Source organism: Triplophysa dalaica, chromosome 12 (assembly GCF_015846415.1).
Source record: "Triplophysa dalaica isolate WHDGS20190420 chromosome 12, ASM1584641v1, whole genome shotgun sequence".
NCBI lineage: Eukaryota > Metazoa > Chordata > Actinopteri > Cypriniformes > Nemacheilidae > Triplophysa > Triplophysa dalaica.
In genome coordinates this window covers 5,937,501-5,958,694 of record NC_079553.1, presented here as the reverse complement: position 1 = coordinate 5,958,694, position 21,194 = coordinate 5,937,501, and the positions used below count along the sequence as shown (strand labels likewise).

The following is a 21,194-nucleotide window of genomic DNA, read 5'->3' as shown; positions in this document are numbered from 1 at the left end:
AAAAATACGAACTTTACCGAAAATTAGGGACGCGTTAACCAATCAGGAGCTTGCTCTAGTAGTGAGGTGATTATGATGTTGCGAGCAGAAGGCAGAAATCCTAAACAACAATGGAAGACAAAATCATTATTGCTTTATGTGGATACCTGGAGCTGTACTTTATCAAAACTGAAATAGAAAGGATCTTGCTTGGAAGAAAGTGAGTGAGGAGGTCGGAAAATCTGGCAAGTTGTCAAAAACGATTTTTACACAATTTGAGAAATATATATATGAGACTGGAGCCGCCTGGCAGAAGCCCCTCCCATGACACGAATTCGCGTCTGTAGTGAAGTGAATTTGACGCGCGAATGAAGCGAATTTGATGCGCGAAAGAAGAGAGTAAACTCAAAATGTTCAAGCGTCCAACTATGCGCGAATAGCTCGATTCATTTGCGCAAGTTGCGTTTTGTCTGAACACACATGGAGGTTGAGTAAATTAATACAGCATTTTAATTTTTGGGTGAACTGTCCCTTAAAGAATGAACACAGAACACTGTGGAAAAGAGGTCGAGTATAAATAAAAAGAAAAATAGAAAAATAAAAAAACTGAGAAATATAGGTAAAAACCGTGTCGGAGAAGGGAGGTACCTGAAAAACAGAGGCAAAAAAGAGTATAAGAAGAGAGGCAGTGAGGTATGGCAGGGGAGGAGAGGTGGGCGCTGCTGGGCTGGACGTGTAAAGAGCTGGACATCGAGCAGAGGCAGAAAATCAATGGTGAATAGCGGCTAAAGTGGAATGTGAACTCTGCCTGAAGTCACCAAGTGTGACGGTGAAATGAGCAGCGAGTAAAGAAGCGAGAGACGGATGGAACGAAGGTGGAAAATAGCAATATGAGCGAGGAAAAACAAATCGCTAGCGAGGGGAGTAGCCACCAGCTAATTTAAATCAGAGAAGCAGGGGAAATCAATTGATATAGAAAAAAACATGGACGCTGTAATCAAGAGATTAGCTCAGGAGCCGTCAATTTGACAACAAATTGCAAATATAACCACTAAAGCTACTGCATGAAATTGAAAAGGGATTGAAATACTATACAGAAACCTTCGGGCAACAGCTAACAAGGTAATATCTCTTTAAAAGTGTCCACAGCTTAGATTATTTTAAAGCATTTCCTTTTAATGACAGTGAAGTAATGAAACTAAACTAGCCATATGAGAAAACAAAGGACACGTGTTTTTACAGTCTAAAAGAGATGAGAGAAATGATTTTAATTTTTACCCTCAGGTCAAGAAATGTACAAGGTCACCAATTCTAATCAATAGTTTGGAGAATTTCATTTTGAAAAGATGAAAGGTTAACATCTTTAATATGGAGCGGTATACTAGCTGCATTAGTCTAAATCTATTATAACTGGCTGTATATTGAATAGTGCAGAGAGATGACCTTCTAAAAAGCTAATAAATAAATAATTACTGTTTGCTTTATTACAGCCGTATTAATGACACGGCTAACAAAAGCGCGGCCAATATGGCCCGCTGATTAAAGACCAGATGAATAATTGAGACGTTGGCATAAGTAATTCAATATTCACGACTCTGATTCAAAGCCATGAGCTTGACTTCTTGGGACTTATTTACATATTTAGAGGTCCTGTTCAAATTTAGCTTCTGCGCTCAAATTTCTTTATGCAAGATTTATATCGAAGCACAAACAATGACTACTTTAAAACAGTTGAAAAGACTGTTGAAAGTCATTCAAGTATATGTGTCTGGCGATGCAAACTTGTGGATTCTGAAAGAAAAAGTCAGTTATGTTAAATGAACCTGTGAATGGGTGGGCTTACAAATATACAACATGTGTGCGAAATCTTGTTCAAATATAAAAATATTGAACATACTGAAGAACTACAAGGACTACATATGTATATAGTATACATAAATTAATGTGTAACTTCTGCTGTCATTCTTTATATATAGGACAACCATTCCTTCACTTTATTACATATTCAGGGTCAGCTCTTAAGTTACATGCTGTCAAGAACACTTCTGTATCAGGGTCAGAGTTTTTTTTAATTCTTCTACATAATTAGCCGCCGATTGTAGAAAAATCAGTATTCCCATTCACGTCTTGTACTTAATAACTGCCCGGAGGTGCATTGCAAAGATGACTGCCGAGTGGCACGACTTGCCTAAACGGACTTTGATTTCACTCTGAATAATCAGTATCGGTGGAGAAATTTGTATTGTACAAAACCCGACATGTGCACGATTAATCGCGGTTACATCTAAATCCTTCTGAAATCGTTCTGGCTGCGATTATGCAAGGCATAGATTATTTTATTTATGCATAGCTTGTTCACGAACACGGCTCTGGGATCAGTAGGAAATGCTCCTCGATCTAAAAGCAATAGGGATTTGAGTCGTTTATAACGTGTATTTACACCCATCAAACAGGATCATTATAAATACGCTTTAGTATCATGAAAATACCTGAGGATGCTTGAGGAACAGTGATAAAAACATGTCCTTAGGCATTTCCTATAACTAGGTGTATTATGGTCTTCTTCTGCATTGCGTATTTTGAGATTCTGCACTATAGTGCCTTCTGGCTCTCGGATGCAGCATCATTTTACCGTCCTTCACTCACGAGTTGTGCATAAATCACGTGATATATATTTTTGGTTGATCGTGTGAAATCTTTACTTTGTACAATAGGTCGAAATTGTGTCATTATACTATAAAAAGAAGCAATTCAACCAAATATGCAAATATGGTAGTAATTCACTGACCCTTATATCAATTTAAACCCACATAACTTGTTGATCTTTTTCCAGTGCCAAAATGTGAATTTTGACTGTCTTGCATCTCCACAAAATTAAATCAAGTAAAATAAGCTAAATTTGCTAAACATGGTTTTTAGAAAGGCAATAACATTTTGATTTGTGAAATATTGTGTTCAAACTGCATTTTTTGTGTTGTGTGGCATAATTGCTTGAATTCCTTTACATGACCACTTCAAAGATACACTTAGGCAGACATGTCCTACTCTCCAGAAAGAAAAGAGATGTATGCAGCAGAAGGAAATGAAAAACAGACCACAATATATCAAAAAAAAAAAGAGCCACATATAGAAAACCTATGGTTACGGAACAGAAGCGACTGCACACAGTGGCCGGAGTTTTCTTCATAGAGAACCAAAGTCCACTAACAGCAAAGGCTCAGAGGGAGAGATGAAAAAAATGCGTGGGAACAGGAAGAAAATGACAAGGGTGGTGGAAAAAAAGTGTTATCTGTATTGTCATAACTACCCCTCCCCGCTTCTGCCTCCCTTTCTCATTTTCTTTCAAACTTCGACTTTCATTTTCCATTTCTATAGCGCTCGGACACCAGCAGAGCTCGAGAAATTTCACAGTGGAAAAAGAGCTGACGGCATGCTGAGACAACCATGACAGATGAAAAAAATGAGAAGGGGCCGAGGGAGGAGTGGAAGTAGCCAGGTAGAAAATGTGTGTGTGAGTGTGTGGGGGAGAATGAAAAGCGAGCCAAGATAGAAGACAACATAAAACGCTCGTATCATTTCGAAAAGAACAGTGCATGTGTTTGTGTACCTTTTTGGCCTTGGTGAGGTGCGTGAGGGCAGATTTTTTGAAATTCGTAGAGCTGTTTGTCAAGTCCTGTTTGTCTAGTTGCAAATAAAACAGCCACCCCAACAGGTACCACACCTGAAATAAGAAGAGAGAGGTTTTAACACGCTGCACATCTCTGAAACTGCAAGTACATAAAAACAACATATTATAAACATGTTCAAAAAAACATGACGAGTCAGTCACCCAGGTTAGCAAAACAAACCAAAATGAACCTCCTGTGTCAGAAATATGAATGTTTGACTCCATTCTAAATTTGGGGCAGACAACAGGACACAAAGAACCATGAAGCTTTCTCTGCTCCCTAAGAAAACTGAATAAAGAGAAATCATGTGCAAATGGGCTGCAGGGACGAGCGTGTGCGCTGGTTTTTGTTGTGCTGTGCTGAAGTGCACTTCATTTTATCACCTGGTGTTAGTCTTTATACCCTCCTCTGATGTCTCAATAACACACCACAGAGAGTTCAAACCTTTCTCACTGTCTCGCTCTCTCTTTCACACTCTCTGATTCTGAGCAGAATGTTCAGAACGCTCTGTAAGTGCTCTCAATCTGTCAGATATCTATTAGAGAGACACTTTGTGTAGGTGGTGTGTGTGTATGTGTATGTTTGTGTGGGGGAGTGGACTGGTAGACTTCAGTCTCGACTGTTTGAGAGTGGAAATGGAAACGAAATGCGAGAGAGGGCTGGGGACTCTGTCCTCCAAACGGTACACTTACTAGACCCGTGAAGCCTATAGAGGGTTTCTTTTAAGACCCTCATGAGATGTCATTTCTATTCTATATGTGTTTGGCAGAGTTAAGATCTTGGTCTTATTGTGCGTTTTATAATATATTTGCGTAATATAAAAATGATATTACTAAAGGTACAGATCATTTTCAAATTCTTTTGTCATTTCAAATTTGTATGACTTTCTCTTCTGCAGATCCAAAAAATCCATGTAATTCATGCATAATCTGATGATGATGTGTGCTTAAATAGAAACAAGCGTGTCTTTTCTTAATGGAAGCAAGGAAATCGGACTTTTTGCAGTAGTTAAAATGACATCCAAAACAAACACAATGCGATGAGATTCCTGCGATAAGCAATTTGTTTGTCAATACCGACAGAAAAACGGGCGGGAAACGGCAATCAATAACAAAACACAGCCAATCAGAACAGTTTTTCTCTGTCCACGCACATAGAGCGATGTATCCTGTTTTCATGACTTCATTGATGCCATAACAGATGCTATGTTATAATTTCAGAATTTTAAATTTATGTAATCAAACGTATAGCCTGCCCTTATCCATGTTTGGCGATCAATGTTCATGAGGTGCAGAATTTACATCGAATAAGATTGTTGTGTGGGCGGAGCTATCAGCTGGTTAGGATTAAACCTTTGATTAACATGGAAAGAAACCTTTCATCGCAAAAAAATGTGCATATCCATGAAACCCATGGAACCACATGTGAAAACGTGATATTCATGTGCTTTGATCATGATCAATGATAAAAAATTATTTCAAGTAAAAAAAAGTTTTGTAATTTGACATTTGATCAGGATCTTCCTGTTGCTATAGAGAGAACACATTTTAAAGATTGACAGAAATGTATCTTTTTCCATATCAACTAGTCACACCTACTGTACATGACACTTGAACACACTTAAGCGCAAGTCTTTTGTCTTTTTTTATCACTGTGTGCTTTTATCAGATCTGCTTACCTGGATAAGTGTAAACCTCACATCCTCTGACCAGCAGTTACTTTTCTATAAATTTCATATTCATTTGATTAATAATTCATTGCTTGCAGTTTTGCTCATTAATTATGCATTTTCTGTCAGCATGCTGTTTGTATGAGGTTTTTTTTAATCAGCTCCGAGGAGAAGATCAGAATGCCTTTCTTTGTTTAATAATGCTTTTTGATGTATTGTGGGGCATCAAAGCAAACCATAATACATGTGGAACTGGAATCTGGGAGAAAGATTTGCTTTATGTCCATATATGTATGTATTTTCTGAGCCTGCTGGGTAAACTCTGAAATTTTCTCTGTCTCGGGTGTAGCAGCCCCGGCTTTGTCTTCATAATGTTGACGACTGATAATCTAAACGGAAGACCAAAGCACGTTCATGCAAACAAGCTCCCGTTTCAGCAGGATATTAAGCCATCAATTATTTATCCAGCAGTAAGAGACGGTGAGAATCAAACACTTTTGTCAAACTTCCTACAAGGTGAAGTCTGTTTGATGGGCCTGATAACAAGCACAGCACAAGAACAGGAAACAAACACCCTTGTATACAGCATGTCAAATATTAGCCCTTCACTTTCTCTTATAACAGCATAACTTATGTATCTTGTCATGTTATGTTATGAAAAATTGCTTTGTTTTGTTGAAAAAAAAAGAAGATATTTTGAAGAATGTAGGAAAGTAAAATGTTCTTGGGCACTTTTGACTACAATTGTCCTTTTACCTAGTATTGTAGTCAATGGTCGCCAAGAACTGTTTGGTTTCAAACATTCTACCAAATATGTGTTCATCAGAACAAAGCCATTTTGACGACTGGCTAAAGTGATTAATAACACGTATTATAAATGATAAAACACAAAACACTCACCTGCACAACTTCATCATCCTCTTCCAAAAGATTCTCCAAAACTTCCGTAGCCATCTGGAAAATAGAGAACATCTCTTCATTTTCTGGAGAATGACATGTATTTTCCTCTAGAAGATCTTATTTCCTTATTCCAGCTCCTAATGATCTAATTTGTCAAAAGAAGAGATTATACTTTATCACTATACTTTATTAAAAAAAAATGCACAGAAGGATGGAAATTATATAAAGATAAATTTCACAAAAATATGTACTGTGCATATATGAAAGTCGAAATGCATCTAGAATTTATATAATTCTCCATCGTGCCTCTCATTCATTCAAACAGAGGATCTCAGTTTTATGATGTTACAGTAAAAGTCACTGTAATAAAATATGTTTACGTAATCTTCAACGCAAGTGTTTTTTAACGGATATCTGTGAAAATTTTTTCACAGTTACGTCATTTAAAACCTGTATATGATTTTTTTACTTCTGAGGACCACAAAAGAAGATATTATAAGAAATGTGGTATGATCTCCACACAATGGAGGTTAATGGGGTCAAGTGTTGTTTGGTTAGCAACATTTTTCAAAATAACTTCATTTGGGCTTTGTAGAAGTCATGCAGACTTAGAAAGATGTAATAGTGAATAAATGATAAAAAAATGTCCCTTCACTTTTATAATAGAATAAAACATGTCCTAAAATTTCCAACAATAAGTAATATTCCGTCTTTTTTGGTTCTAACTATAATCAGAATTCTTTCTCACTCACAGTGAAGTGCAGTTCTGGACAGCCTGCTTAAGCCTATCCGTCTGCCCTGTGGTCAATACCACTGATTCCCTTCTTGTCGATGCCTCATGAATAACTTCATTCGGCCAAACTTGAATTGAGTTCTCAATGCAAAGCAATGGCTGCTGATTCTCTCGAGAGAGAGCAGTGTGCTTATATTTAATGATGGGGTTATCACCTAAGTTCTTCTGTTAATTTGTTAGACAAAGTCTTTATCTCTCCTTTGAGAGCTTGAGAACTTCATTTAGTTGATCGATGTCATTGATCTATCTGTTGTCAATGGTCCTGTCAGTCTTTGCTTATCTGCTTAACACATACACCCCAAGCGTGTTTTCATTAGGCATCATCAATAGATCTGATCAAGAGCTGATGGACGAACCAGGGCGAGGTCAATTCAAATCAGACATTATTGAGCCATAAAGACATCTCATCTTTAAAACTCTTAAGATTGCATCTTTGACCTGTAGATAAAAGTGAAAGAAAACGCATAAAAAAAATGTCAACACTTGAGTCCCACACGAACAAAAATGACTGTGATTTTGTAGACATCCTAACCTTGAAACTGTACTTAAAGCTTTTCATACGCTCCATGTGATTGCATACTGAAACAGACCTTATTGTTCCATCATGAAGGTTATGCTCTTGATAGAAAACTGCGAGGAGGGCGAGTTACCCACAATGCCCCCATAACCTGTTTCCAACGTCCCTCGCCCTATTGTCCTCAGTCACACTTACGCCATCCATTTTAACCAGGGCCACTGAGTGAAGATCAACCTCTTCTACAGGTACGAGGTGAAAGGGGGGCGGAGATATAAGCGAGGAATAGAGAGTAAAGCAGAGAAAAGTAAGGACGGCTAAGACACATCGCTCGATGGATACGTTATTTAAGAGGTTGACCAGCCAATTTACGACCCTGCGAGGCCATAAAATTCAGCCTGGACTTAATAATAGCACATTTAATGTGACACCTCTGACAATTCCAATCTACCACAACCACACTCGCCCGCCTATCTGTATCTGCTTTGGTGTGTGCGTACGGCACAGTGCACTAGAAAATTTATACTCAAAAAAAGAATGACCGAATGAGTGTGAATGCGGAATACACTGAAGCACACATACTCGCTTTCACAGCCGAAGACGGCATGAATTTTACAGTCGGGCCGTTTATCAAAGGCAACATGGCAGCCGTTGGGAGGTAAAAACTTCACTTATATTTAGCCTTTTGGAATGAGGAGGAGCCGAGATAATTACTTTAGGGATTGATGCTTGCGCATCTCTCCTCTCAGCCGCATATCATTCCCTGATGCTGTCTTTCAGAGCTCTAAGCAACAGATAAAGCAGAGGATAAAGTCAAACACTCGGCCCAGAGGAAAACACTTTGGTGGGACCTAGAATTCTCCATTTAGGAAGTTCAAATTGAATGCATAAATCTGCTCAAACGTTTCTTGGATATATATGCGATTATGGACGTTCGACAGTACTTGGCGGTCCAGGAGTTGGTAACTTGCCTGATTCCCCTGTGGAGATGTATAGCCAGAGGCAGTTAGTCTGAATTAAGAGTTTATCGGGTTTAAAATATTAAAACGCTTAAATCGTAGGTTATGTTTAACAATTAAAATTCTGTTATCATTTACTCAACCTCGAGTTGTTCCAAATCTGTTTACATTTCTTTGGTCTGATGAACACAGATAAAGATATTAGGGAGAATGCTTATAACCAAACAGTTTTGGGCCACCATTCACTACCATAGTATTTACTTTGTAAATTGAATTTGTTCATTTGAACACAAAAGATGATATGTTGAAGAATGTAGGACAGCAACAGTTCTGAGGCATTTTTGACTATTGTCATTTTTCCTACTACGGTAGTCAATGGGGACCAAGAACTGTTTGGTTCAAATCATTCTTCCAAATATATTTCTCCGTGTTCAACCAAACAAAGAAATTAATACAGGTTTGGAACAACTTGAGGATTTTCATTTTTGGTTGAAATATCCTTTAAGAAAAAAAACTTTCTATCTACGTTCACAGCTGTGATAAGCCACGAGCTACAAAGAGCTAAAAAGTCAGATGGACATTTCATAAAGGATGATCAGGGTTAAATTGTACTAAATAAAATATTTTTCCCCCAAATCCACTTTTTGTAAATATGAAAAGCTGTGGAGACGTTGAAGGCTATGTGAACGTATGTGAAGCAGTAATTGTCAGGTCAAATGAGGTCATTTTCTGATGGAGTCTGGAATCAGAGGAATGTAGACATTAATATTAATATGTTCATCCTCTGAAAGTGGTCTGGTTGTTGAAAAGTGATTATGTTTCACCCCCTGCTCCAACATTCTTCTTTTTCTATCGTATGTTTTTCCTGCTTCATTTGTGCAACTGCATTTGTGTCCTTCATTACACATCAATTGTGTGCTGTGCTGTCTATTCTCAGTATTGAATGACTTTCTTCATCAGAACACTAAAGAAGATATTTTCAAGAATCTTATTAAACGAACAGCGCCGGCACCCATTTACTTCAATTGTATGGACACTATGGGTCCCGGTCAACATCATTCTTCAAAATATCTTCTTTAGTGCTCAGTGGTGGAAAGAATACAGGTTTGAAAAGACAAGAGGGTGTGTAAATAATGAATAAATAATAGAGTTACTTTTAGCTCGCATCTGTCAGCTAATAACACGCACATATTGCCTCGAACAAAAAGCACATTTTTGATACTCGCTCCAATTTATGTACGTTTTAATTGTTGATATAATTTTAAACAGATATTTCAGACATTTAATGTGCTATTGCCACTTTTAAAGGTTTGAGAGCGTCAAACACTTATCAAAAATGAACACTTATGTAAAACCGGAAAGATACTGCATAACAAAACAGCATCCACAAGAGCTTGAGATTAAAACCGAGTGCAAAGTCATGACTCGAGTTGCTATTCAAGAGCTTAGTCATGAACCACAAGTCTGTTAAATTAAGTTTTAGAAAACTTTTCACAGGATCCAATATGAAGCAGCCTTTGATACAGCATGAAGTTACGCAATTCTGAAGGTTGTATTCAATAATCCATCACTCCCAAAAGAAACGAAAGGATCCCAACTGCGTAAAAGTCTGTGTGGGTATAAAATAATGTCTGTGCATATGCACAAAGCTTTTAAATGCTGTTTGAAACGTCACGTTACAGTGGTTCAAGTGCTCCTTGAGAACATTGAAAAAGAGGTTCTTCAGATATCATCAGATGCACCTCCAGTTCAAAACATCAATTACATCAAAAATTTATTTCAATTATAATGTTCTTTAAAAGTGTTAGAGTATGTCCGACTATAGCGTTATAACATGCACCAAAACAATGCATTTTCAACAGTTACAATTAATATAATTTAAACTGTGTTAAATAGAGGATTATGCTATGTACACACCATTAAAAATGTGCTTAGCATTGCACTCCTTTCATTGCACACCCTTCATCTCTCCCTGCTAAAGCCTAGGGCTGTACACATTCAGTACGATTAAATGTGTTCAGTAAGTTTGACCAATCAATGACATGCTCATTTACATCCCTAAGAAGCTGTATTCCTGTCCTATAATCATTCTTCTAATGTATAAAGCAGTCACATCTGTTCGCTACAAGGTGGAAAACACGATTCAGTGCGCAATAGTGAACAGAAAATAGAAAGACAACCTTGGTGTGAATTACCAGAAAAGTATTGGAACAAAACGAGCGAGTATTTAACGATTTTACGAGTAACAGTGTTTTAATAGATGGTCCAATTGATTCAGAGCTTTACGGTAGCAGAGTTATTGATTTGTGGCGATGATGTTCCCAATGGAATAATGGCTTAATCACGCTTCAAACTATGAGAGTACAAAATTCTCATTAACTGATGTGAGACAACACGAGCGTTGCTGTTATAGAAGACATGCATGACCGGCCGTGGACCCCTGAAGAGCCGAATCGCGAAAAAATGATATTCGTGGGAGACAGAGGGAATACAGACAAAGTCAGCGAATAAGAAAGAAGGGAACATCATAAAATATATCTGCCACAAAAGGAGACTATATTCGTAATTGCTCACTTAAGTTTAATCTGACCGTCTATTCAGTAGCACACGGGTGCCGACTTGGCCAATGAAGAAGCCTTTTTTCTGACTCGATAACCATTGCCCCGCGCAGACCCTCATTATGACATCATTAACCAGAGACAGGCCGCGGCTCTGCTAAATGACCTTCATAACAATGCGGGCACATCAGCCTGTCTCAGACCTTCAGAACAGCGCTGTCGGGCCACATTGTACTCGGACAGCTTAAAACTGGCTCCTGGACGTAATGACACGAAGCCCTGACAGATCTCTTCTCGTGCGAAGGGAGGGAGAGGGTGGAGAACGTAATGCACCTTTTCTTCCAACAGAGGTGAAATTGCTTTTTACTATACGTTTAAGAAAGTTGAAGGTGCGTTTCTCCATCTCGCACATACAGCATCGGTCCGGTCGCGATGCTTTCTTTGCCGTGTCAGTGCTATTGATTTTCAAGAAGTGATTGTGAGCAGTGAAGGTCAGGGTATGAGCGTTAAATCAGATGGGGCAAGAAAAAAGCCACAGAATCCCGCCCGCGCGCCCGCACACACACGCAGGTGTGATCGCACATAATCCGTATAGAACCAGAATCTAATTTCTACGTATCAGATCAACGAAGAAGTCGACTTTGCCTTTAGGGGAGGCTGCCTAACGAAAGATAGGATGAAGATGGGACGACAGGGAGAAGAGTTACGGAGTTACAAGAGCAAGGTTGGGGATATAGATATTTTTGACCCATCCCTATAGATATACCAATTGACATAATATAAAAGCTCTACAGTCACTGTGCTCAATTTCAGACAAGTTTATTCACTCAACTCGCTCCACCTCACCCTATTACACCCTCCAAGGTCCCAAACAAATCAATTCGGGGGTTCGAACGGAAAGCAGAGAGTGCCAAAGCCCTGTCGAGGTTTGACCCCGGTCGCCATTTCAAGTGTTAGTTTGACCTCTAATTCTTGCTTGATATGGATCCTCGTCAACTGTTTAGGTAAAACCACCTCTATCAAGTGTTTGCATAATGGCAAATGCACAGTTTAGAGGTCATTTCGAGAACTTTTGAACTAGCGAATATGTGCACACACCCATCAAAAGGCAAAGACAGGTTGTCAGGCAGCAGATGTGATGGGGGGTTACCTAAACCAGCCATTATGAAACCCTCATTAGTGAGAGCGCTCTCATTCGTTCCCCTGCTCGCACATTTTTTCCGAAGGTGTCTGGGGCTCTGTAGGGTCTGTCTGACTGTAATTAAAAGGCGCTCATTAAGATGTTGCTTAGACTGGCAACACGGTTGGCATAGGGACTACCCATTGAGATTGCACACAGGTCGAAAACCACTTAAGTGATGTCACGCCAGCGTGATGTCGGTGGCTGAAGACAGGAAAGTGATGTCATCATTGTGCACCCCATACGGATTTTGCATGCCCCTGTGAAAATACACTAAATAAATCATAACATGATTACATGATCACTAAAAACCCAAACCCACTATAAGAGTTATTGGGATGTAATTCAATAATCTTCAGCCTGAACAGTTTACAACATTGTAGTTGCGAGAGAGTGAAATTCTAATAAAAGCACAGCTCCAGGAGTGAATATTTGATTGAACATATTAAACTCGCTGCTAAGGAGCCGTTGCTTTTGACATAAGAAATTATGCGATCACAATCGGGTTCACTCGAGTGGAGACGGATTCATGATTAATGAGAAACACCCAGCAAATATAAAATGTTATAGATGAAAGAGAGGGATTGAAACAAACAGAATACAGTATTCTTCGGTATGAGTTGCTCATTCCTTTGGGACTCAATTTTTGATTTTGGAGATGTGAGCAGCCAGCGCGGGCAGTTTGAGAGAACTTTATTGTTTTGGTTGTATTTTATAAAGTATATGCCCTCCAAAATTTCTCACGTATTAATATGAATGGCTGCATTCCTCTTGCTTTGTTATACTTGGTTGGTTCAAATATCTGATGAGATTTGTCTATGATCCTGAATGGCAAGAATCGTAGCCAAAAAAAGTCTAAATTTACAACATCGCCAAGAAAAAATTCTCTTAAAATGTAGATTTTAATGCAAAAAACTGTTTTCTTCATATAAAGTATTTATTCTACCTAACGTAAAGAACATTCTGTAAAAATATAGGAATATAAATATAGGGAAATGTCAAAGATTGAAATAAATGTTAAGAAAGTTCATTTCTGGCATGTGTTTTGTGGGAAACAAATTTGGCCACAAATTAAATGTTAAAATGTAAGTATTCAAAATCATACATTTCTGCATTATAAATAAAAATATGAGTACTGCTTACCAAAATCCATCTTATCATTACAAATATAAACGCCACCTACTATTTTTTAATATATACAGTATATTACTATTCTTTTAATCATAACTTCTTTAATTAGACACTTTTGATAATTTTCTTTCTATTTTAAAATATATTTTTCATTGCAAACTGCGGAAAGCATTTCACCGCATGTCATATCTGATAAATACAATTTGAAACTTTTTTCATTTTTGGTTCTGACTAATTTAATGAGTTGCTCATAATATGTGACTTGAGCCTGGATTACAAATAGACGGTCAAAAATATTGATAATATTGATAATAAGCGATGACAACAGATCAAATCCAGAGAGAACCCCACAGGTAAATATTATTCTATATTATTCTTCTAAATTAATGTTATGTTAATAACTGTCACGATCCGGTCTGTGTTTTCCCCTGTCTGACGTGGACTTGAAGTTTTAAGTTATTATGACACTCCCTGTCTCCTGTGTAGTCCGTTGGAGTTCTTTTGTTCATTGGTTCCCAAGTGTGTATTGTTTCCTGTTTGGTTGTGTCTATATGAGTGTTTCCGTTGTCATTTGTCAGTCGCTGTTTCTTTGGTTTGGTTCATTTATGTTTTGGATTACTTTCGCCCCTTGTTTCTATGTTCTTTTATTTTGTTGTACTTTCTTTTGTGTTAATTAAATATTTAACTGCACTTGGTTCCTCTTTCTGCCTGGTTTCTACCTTTTAACACTAATCGTTTTACTTTACTCTTTGATGTTTTTTCTCTACTCCTGTCTAATATTGTCACCGCCATTTTGTATACATGATACTTAAGTTTTAAAAACAAAATCTTAAGCACGTCAAAGCAGGTCACTTACCGGACAGTAAATAACAGCAGATTTCTATTCTATGGTCTGAACTCCACAAAAAGAAAATGACCAAAAATAAGCAGGAAAATATCACATAAAGCTGGTGCAAAACAAAGGCTGATCATCACCTACGCATTTGCCAAACCGTGGGAAAATGCACTGTGGATAAAAATGCTTCTGTGACCTGTAGTGAATGGCGGTGATGTTGCTGCTTTGATCTTCTGTAAATACGCTGACAGACAATTAACCTCCACTCAACACTGTCTTCAGTCAGAACTAAGCGATGCCATATTCTTCCCTGTTGGCAAGTACTAGGTGCATTTCTGCTCGGATGTCAGGTGGCGATGACTCCATGATAATCTCATCTTTAGGAAAGATTACGGGTTCTTCCAGAGATTTTCCACCTCTAATTACAGAATTTTGGGAACTGAATAACTTGGCCATTTTTCTGGTGATTAGGACATCAAAAGTGGTTTCTGAGTTGAGTGAAAAAAGCGCAGAACTACATCTCGATCGACAATCTGACCCGGCATCAGACGCAATAAATCACAAGGGATTGATTGCTAATGTTGTCTCAGCGCAGAGCTTATCTCCCATCTGCTGTTCTACAAAAACAACCTTTTGGACATGAAATAAATGCACTTCTCCATTTTTCCCACAAACACCTGCTGAAACACAGGTCACCAGATGCATTAACGACCATATCATTCCCTTCAAATGAAGCCTGGGTTAGGGTAAAAAGTCAAGTTAAACTTACTAACACCACAGACATGCAATACAATCATCTGTGTGTGTGTGTGTGTGTGTGTTTATTTGATTCCATCCATTTGCTCTTCCTCCTGCTTTTTTATAAGTAATTCCCATGCCACATACAATAAACTGCAGCATAAACACTAATAACGCGTTATCATGCGGCACACATTCCCTCAAAGTTACAATGCTCGTAATAAGCGTGTGTGAAAATGTTTCCAGGGTGCCAGTTAAAGCAGGCATGTTTTAGAGAGAACTGATAAGGTGAAGAGGGCAACAGCATTGCTTCATTTTTATGATTTAATACTCGCACTATAATCCATCCGGCAAACCCTCCGACGAGACACAAACCCTCTGGTTACAGCAGCACATGTAATTGAAAACTCCATCGTAAGCTTGTGTTTGCAAGCTTGTATAAACTTGCTCTTTGTCATTCGAATACAACGTTCAGTGCTTCTTCTGCATGTACAAATAATTCTGCCTTATGAGCAGTTCGACAGGAACCTTCCTAAGGTATAGCTGTAAACATTTAAATCATAGCAGGTCAGAAGGAAAAAGGCCGACATAAGTTCTATCAAGTCAAGTAAAATTTCACAGTATAGTGCTTTTTTTAAGGTTGCACTGTTGAAAAGCAGCTGTATAGAAAACATCAACATATAAATGATTAGCAAAATGGGGAAGGAAAAGTCAGAGACCACATAAAAAATGTAAATAAAGAAATAAAAGTTTTAGGGTTTTGATTAGTTTAAAGATCGAATGTGTAATTGTTTAGGATCTATTGACAAAAATGCAATATAATATACATCACTATGTCTTCAGAGGTGTATTAAGAGCTTACATAAAGAAGCGTTATGTTTTTAGTACCGTAGTATGAGATATTTCTAACTGCATTCACAGCGGGGCCCCTTGCATGGAATTCATGTTGTTTCTACAGTTTTCCTAAACGGACAAACTGATCTACCTAGCACGTTTCGTAAATACTTTATCTCCTTCGGCAAAGAAATGAAAACATGGTGACGTCTTGGTTCTGTGTAAGTCACAGTAGTGCTGTGAAAGGGAGGGGTCAGTGGTGGAGTGAGCCTTTGGTGGCAATTCACAACCTCACCACTAGATGCTGCTAAATTTTATACATTGGATCCTTTAACAGTTCATTAAATTACAATACATTATATCCAAAGCAACAGATCGTTCGTTTTATACATTTATATTGTGGTGTGTGTGTTTTAAGGCAGAAGACTTTAAAATGAACAAAGGTTATTCATTAGTGACCTTCTTACATCCAATTAAACATATCTTAGAAAAATGAAAAACTCAAAGACAGTTATGTCTGAATTAAAACTTACTGCTTCGTGATATTAATTCTGAAAAATGTATTGCTATTTTTTTTCAGAATCTGAGTTAAGGAAAAATAATAAGGTCAAAAGAGAATTCAGAGAAAGTCTAGTAACACACAAGTCCAAACCACTTAACCATGAAACCTAACTTTCTAAACTGTCATTTTAAAGATTACAATAATACAACATGTTAAACCTACACAGACTTGCTCAAACTTATAAACGTATAAAGCAGCAGAAATACAAAGGATGAATAGACTTTGATAATAATGTGTATTCTATGGGAAGTTCTCTGTTGTAGGTGAAGTACAGAGTGAGACGCAGTGACGATGTGCTATTTTGTTCTGGTGGATATTTGTGTGCTCGACAGCTGAGCCTCTCAAATATACATTTGTATTCTACAAACATCACTGCACATCACAGAACTGGTGAATTTTTGTCAAAATAATTGTCCTCAATGGTCCACACGCAGAGCCGAGTACACGCTCTGTTTTTAAATGAACGATTCTTAAAGAGGTGGTTCAACAGTGTTTCATGCATTCTGACTTCTTTACGATATTAAATGTGCTGGCATCTCATGCTTGACATGTTAACTTGTCAAAAAACGAGTTTGATGTTTGAAATAGTATTTCTGTGCTCGATACACTCTCTCAGCGTTCGTATTGGTTTCAGAAAGCTTTTTTCGAACATAAAATTTCGTTAGGTAACAACTTTTCTTAGTCCCTTGCATGCCCACACATCAACCCGCGAGAGTGTGATGAAAGAGCATGCCCACGCATCAACCAGGGAGAGCGGGAGAAAGAGCCCGCGCACGCGTCAAACAGCTGGAGCAGAGAAAGTGTGCTTTCGAAAATAATCGTACAGCTGTATCCATCTTTTATAACAGGTGATCAAACAAACTCTTTGATCTTTCAAAGATACGAAGTATGCAATACAACTCTATAGGTACTCAAGATTAATATGAGTTCGGAAGAAACTGCATGTGTTACATCCGCTTTAAGCTAACTTGGTGACATGAGTTAACCATAGTTAAAATTCAAGTATAAATAATGCAAATACAATAAGCAACGGGAGTTAAACAACATTTAAAAAAAATGATATTGCTCTTAAAAGTCTGGAGTGAAAAAGCTATGCAAATCCAAAAAAGAAACACAATGTCCACTCTAGAGACAATGTGTACATGTTCTCCAGTCATACTGACAGATTATGAATTCGGAACAATTTTAATCAGCTTTTCTGAATCAAAACCAAAGTGAAATGACAGAAACACAGGAAATTGTGTTAAGTTCATTACGGCTCTGTTTGATTAACCAGAACACTGACGTAAACTAGGGTGACAAACTCCACCTGTTAAGTAATCGGATGTCACGCACCTGTAAAACAAATGAGCTCCAATATCTAATAGCTCCAAAAACCCTAACCCTGCAGTAGACCCAATTTTATGAATAAAACATTTTATTTACTTCACATATTTTATAGTTAGAATGTACAATTATGCTTACTGTATTTAATAAATGAAAAACCTTTTAGGAAACAGTAGCGACAACTTAAAACTCTTGACAAAGATTTTTACTCAGTTCATAGTCCTTCTATGGTGAAGTAAGGTATCGTGTCTTACTCCAGAATTCTCTCTAATTACTGGCTCTATATCTGGAAGCTGACATTTAGATATGTAAATACCCCTAACGTCACTATTCGCTGTGAAAGTGATGGATGGATAACTATCGGCCCACGTGGCTTAGGTTCCCCCGGGAACAAACGGAAACAGCAAGTGTGAAAGCACACACACAGCATCTGTCCTCAGGCACAGGTCAGACAGGCACTTGATCTTTAACTAGACATGTTATTTATGGTTAATTAGTGGCTTATAAAAGAGAGAACAAGTCAATGTGTATGTACAAGTGTGTGTTTGTTTAAGGTTTCCTATTTTTGTGAGTAAAATATATTATATAATATATATAAAATATACATATATTCTTTTATACAGTATAACAAATTTCATTCACACACACACAGGTTTCTATGTTTTATGGGGACTTTCAATTATATTTAAACTGTATATTCTGTCCTGCACCCTCACACTTCCCCCTAAACCTAACCTAACCAAAGCTTTCTGCATTTTTACATTTTCAAATAAACACCCTTTGATTTTTTTACTTTTTTTTTAAAACACCACAAGGTCAAAACTTACATAACATTTACTGTAGGGTATACAACGACCACACACAGACACATGGGTCTTGTTATCGTCTAAATTTAGGAAATAACACCTTCCTTGCCATTGGCATGCTGTAAATTTGATGACATAATGCGATTATCATCTAACATAATCTTATTTTGACACAAACTAGATTACTGAGAGCAAGTGTGTTAAAGGCTCATAGGCTGGTTAAAACTGGGCCAGCCTGCTTCCGTAGTTCTGGATTATTCCACCTCCTTCTGACATCCTTATCTTTTTTATCCCCCAGCAAGAAAAGACAAAAGTACAGAGATAAATGCATGTACATACACACACACGCCGAGGAATAAAATTGTAAAGCAGCTGAATGGATCGAATCATTTTTCACTGTAACCGGACATGCACTTTGTGGGTACGCTCTCTAAATCGGCGATGTGAAGGGAGCCCTCAACCATGGAAAAACTGCATGAGCCAGAAACAACAATATTACATCTTGTACCTCACCAGCGCGTTTCCTACGACAAGGACTGATCCAAATATTTCCACGGTTCTTCACAGTTAAACGCAGTGAAATGGAAAATACAGCAGAATATCTCGATGTAGAGCAAAGGCTGTTAAGAGACTCCGAAACATAAATTCACACAGGAGAATTAAAGCCTCTCATTTTTAATGAGTTTCGGTTTAAATGTTAAACTCTTTTCAGACCCTCAAAGACACGAGTTCTTCACATTCAAGCTTACTCGCTCTGCGAGATACGTCAAGTGTATTGACAGAGTGCTAAGCTATGCTGTGTTTAGATGGCATCGATGGCGCTTTGTCCATTTTTAGATGCCAAGAAGTGATCGATGATCTTAACGTTGACTCACACAGCTGCCACTCCCCCAAAGAGTAACACTTCTTCTGGCGTACAGTACAAACACACACACGGAGATAAAGACGTTAGACCTTATTCTCTCTACAAAACACTTTGCATTCTGGGCTCATCCATAATGGATCTGGTTTGTAGGAAAGATGAATGAATCTTTAACCTTAGACGCAGCCCCTTCAGATCAGCTTTACCCTGTCATGTATTTTTCATGGGGTCCAACATTGTTTTATTCATCTTTTTTTTTTTTAAGATAGGGTCCTGAAGGGCAGGGACACTATGGAGGTTCAGGTCAAAGAGGGAAAAGGCTTCAAACATTCCCTCACACACTATTCAGGTTGTTCAATAAGGTTGAAAGAGTGAGGAGAAGGAACTTTCACAGCAACAAAAAAACATGACGGGCGGGGATCAATTAATCTTTGTGTTTTCATATTGTAAATCAGTATGCTTTTAATTAAAGGTGCAGTTTGTAACAATTTTGGGGTAAAATTTCTAAAAACTAGTGTTATATATTTTGTTCAGCCGAGTATTTACAACATATCAAATGTTTCCAATACTTTTAAATTGTGAGAAAATCGTCATTCTAAACAGTGACATGGGCCGTTCAGTTGCCTGTCTATGGCGTCATATCTGCATTTCCCTTTGTTAAAGCCTATCATGACATAGAAACCGCATGACAACAGTGTCATCGACAAATGCGGAAGGAGTGTCTAGCGTCCAGCAAGCCACTTGTTTTTTCGACCGTTTACTTATTTATGGACCGCAATTATTTGTAACATTTCTAAAACTTAACCTCATCCGCTAAGATGATTTCTCGTTGCCATCTGATTGATGGCCATCAGTCAACATATCCCATCATTCCACGCTCCTTCACAGCTTCATCAAGATACGGCATTGTTGTTGTTTTGATCGTTTACAAACTGCACCTTTAATTATAGAATATCAATATTTTCCATAAAAATTTTATAAATACAAGTATAAATGTTTTTCACGAATAGATTTTTACTAGTGTGTAGTATTCTCTAACTAATAACAATGAGACTTTCTTGTTTCTCACAGCCACAGTACAGAGCGTTTCATAAATAATGGTCATCTATTCAACTTCCACCGAATTCTGACATCCTCACATCACCTGCTGGGGTCACCACGGAGACAGCTTCAGGTAAAGACACTGGGATGCTTTATTTGCATCCTTAAAATGGCCCGACCAATCACGCGCCAATGAAAGCATGTGGCCTTGTTTATGAATACGGTGTCACATTTTCCTTCATTTGTCTCATTTCTTACTCCCTCTTTCTTCTCTTCTGTCTCTCACCTGCTGGGCATGAGAACATGTGTCACTCAGCATGGTGGCGCACCAGGGGTGCGAGAGCTGACATGCGGGCTCACATGCACACACAGAGAACCCGCTGAACCTTGCTTCACGCCTTCAGCACATCTATTTATTGTGTGCATGGGCATTTACGCGTTTCTCCAAGGATTTCTGAGAGGCCACTCAAACGGCATTTATTGCTCTCCGCTCTAGAGGTGAAGTGCTTTCAATCTGCACTGAAAAAAAAACTGCATTTATGAGAGCAGCGAACGCATTACAATAACCATCATGCTATCATCAGCTCGACGAGAGCTTTGACCCTTCTCACGCAGCCTCTCCTCTCACCCGCTTTCATCTCGTGTGCTCATTTACTCGTATTCCTTTGCATGTGATTAGCACATATTCGAGCTTTCTCATATTCAGTTTAACACAATTTTCTTTTCAATAGAACGCTGTAAAAAGTCATCTGAAGCGGATGTGCGCTGTCTCGCTTTATGAAAGGGACCTCGAGCAGGAGTCAGTCAATTGAGCCTGTGCCAAAATCTCCTGCGACAAA

The 21,194-nt window shown here is 38.1% G+C and overlaps 1 protein-coding gene across 1 annotated transcript in view; it reads right to left on the bottom strand.

Annotated features, from left to right (window-relative positions):
* The window catches only part of si:dkey-12j5.1 (uncharacterized), a 66,602-nt gene that overhangs the window by 10,401 nt on the left and 35,007 nt on the right, over nt 1-21,194 (bottom strand). The window contains exons 9-10 of the mRNA XM_056762533.1: nt 6,217-6,270; nt 3,587-3,700 (exon numbers count right to left, since the gene is read on the bottom strand). Of these exons, the coding sequence (XP_056618511.1) occupies nt 3,587-3,700; nt 6,217-6,270 (168 nt within the window). The remainder of the gene's footprint in view (nt 1-3,586; nt 3,701-6,216; nt 6,271-21,194) is intronic.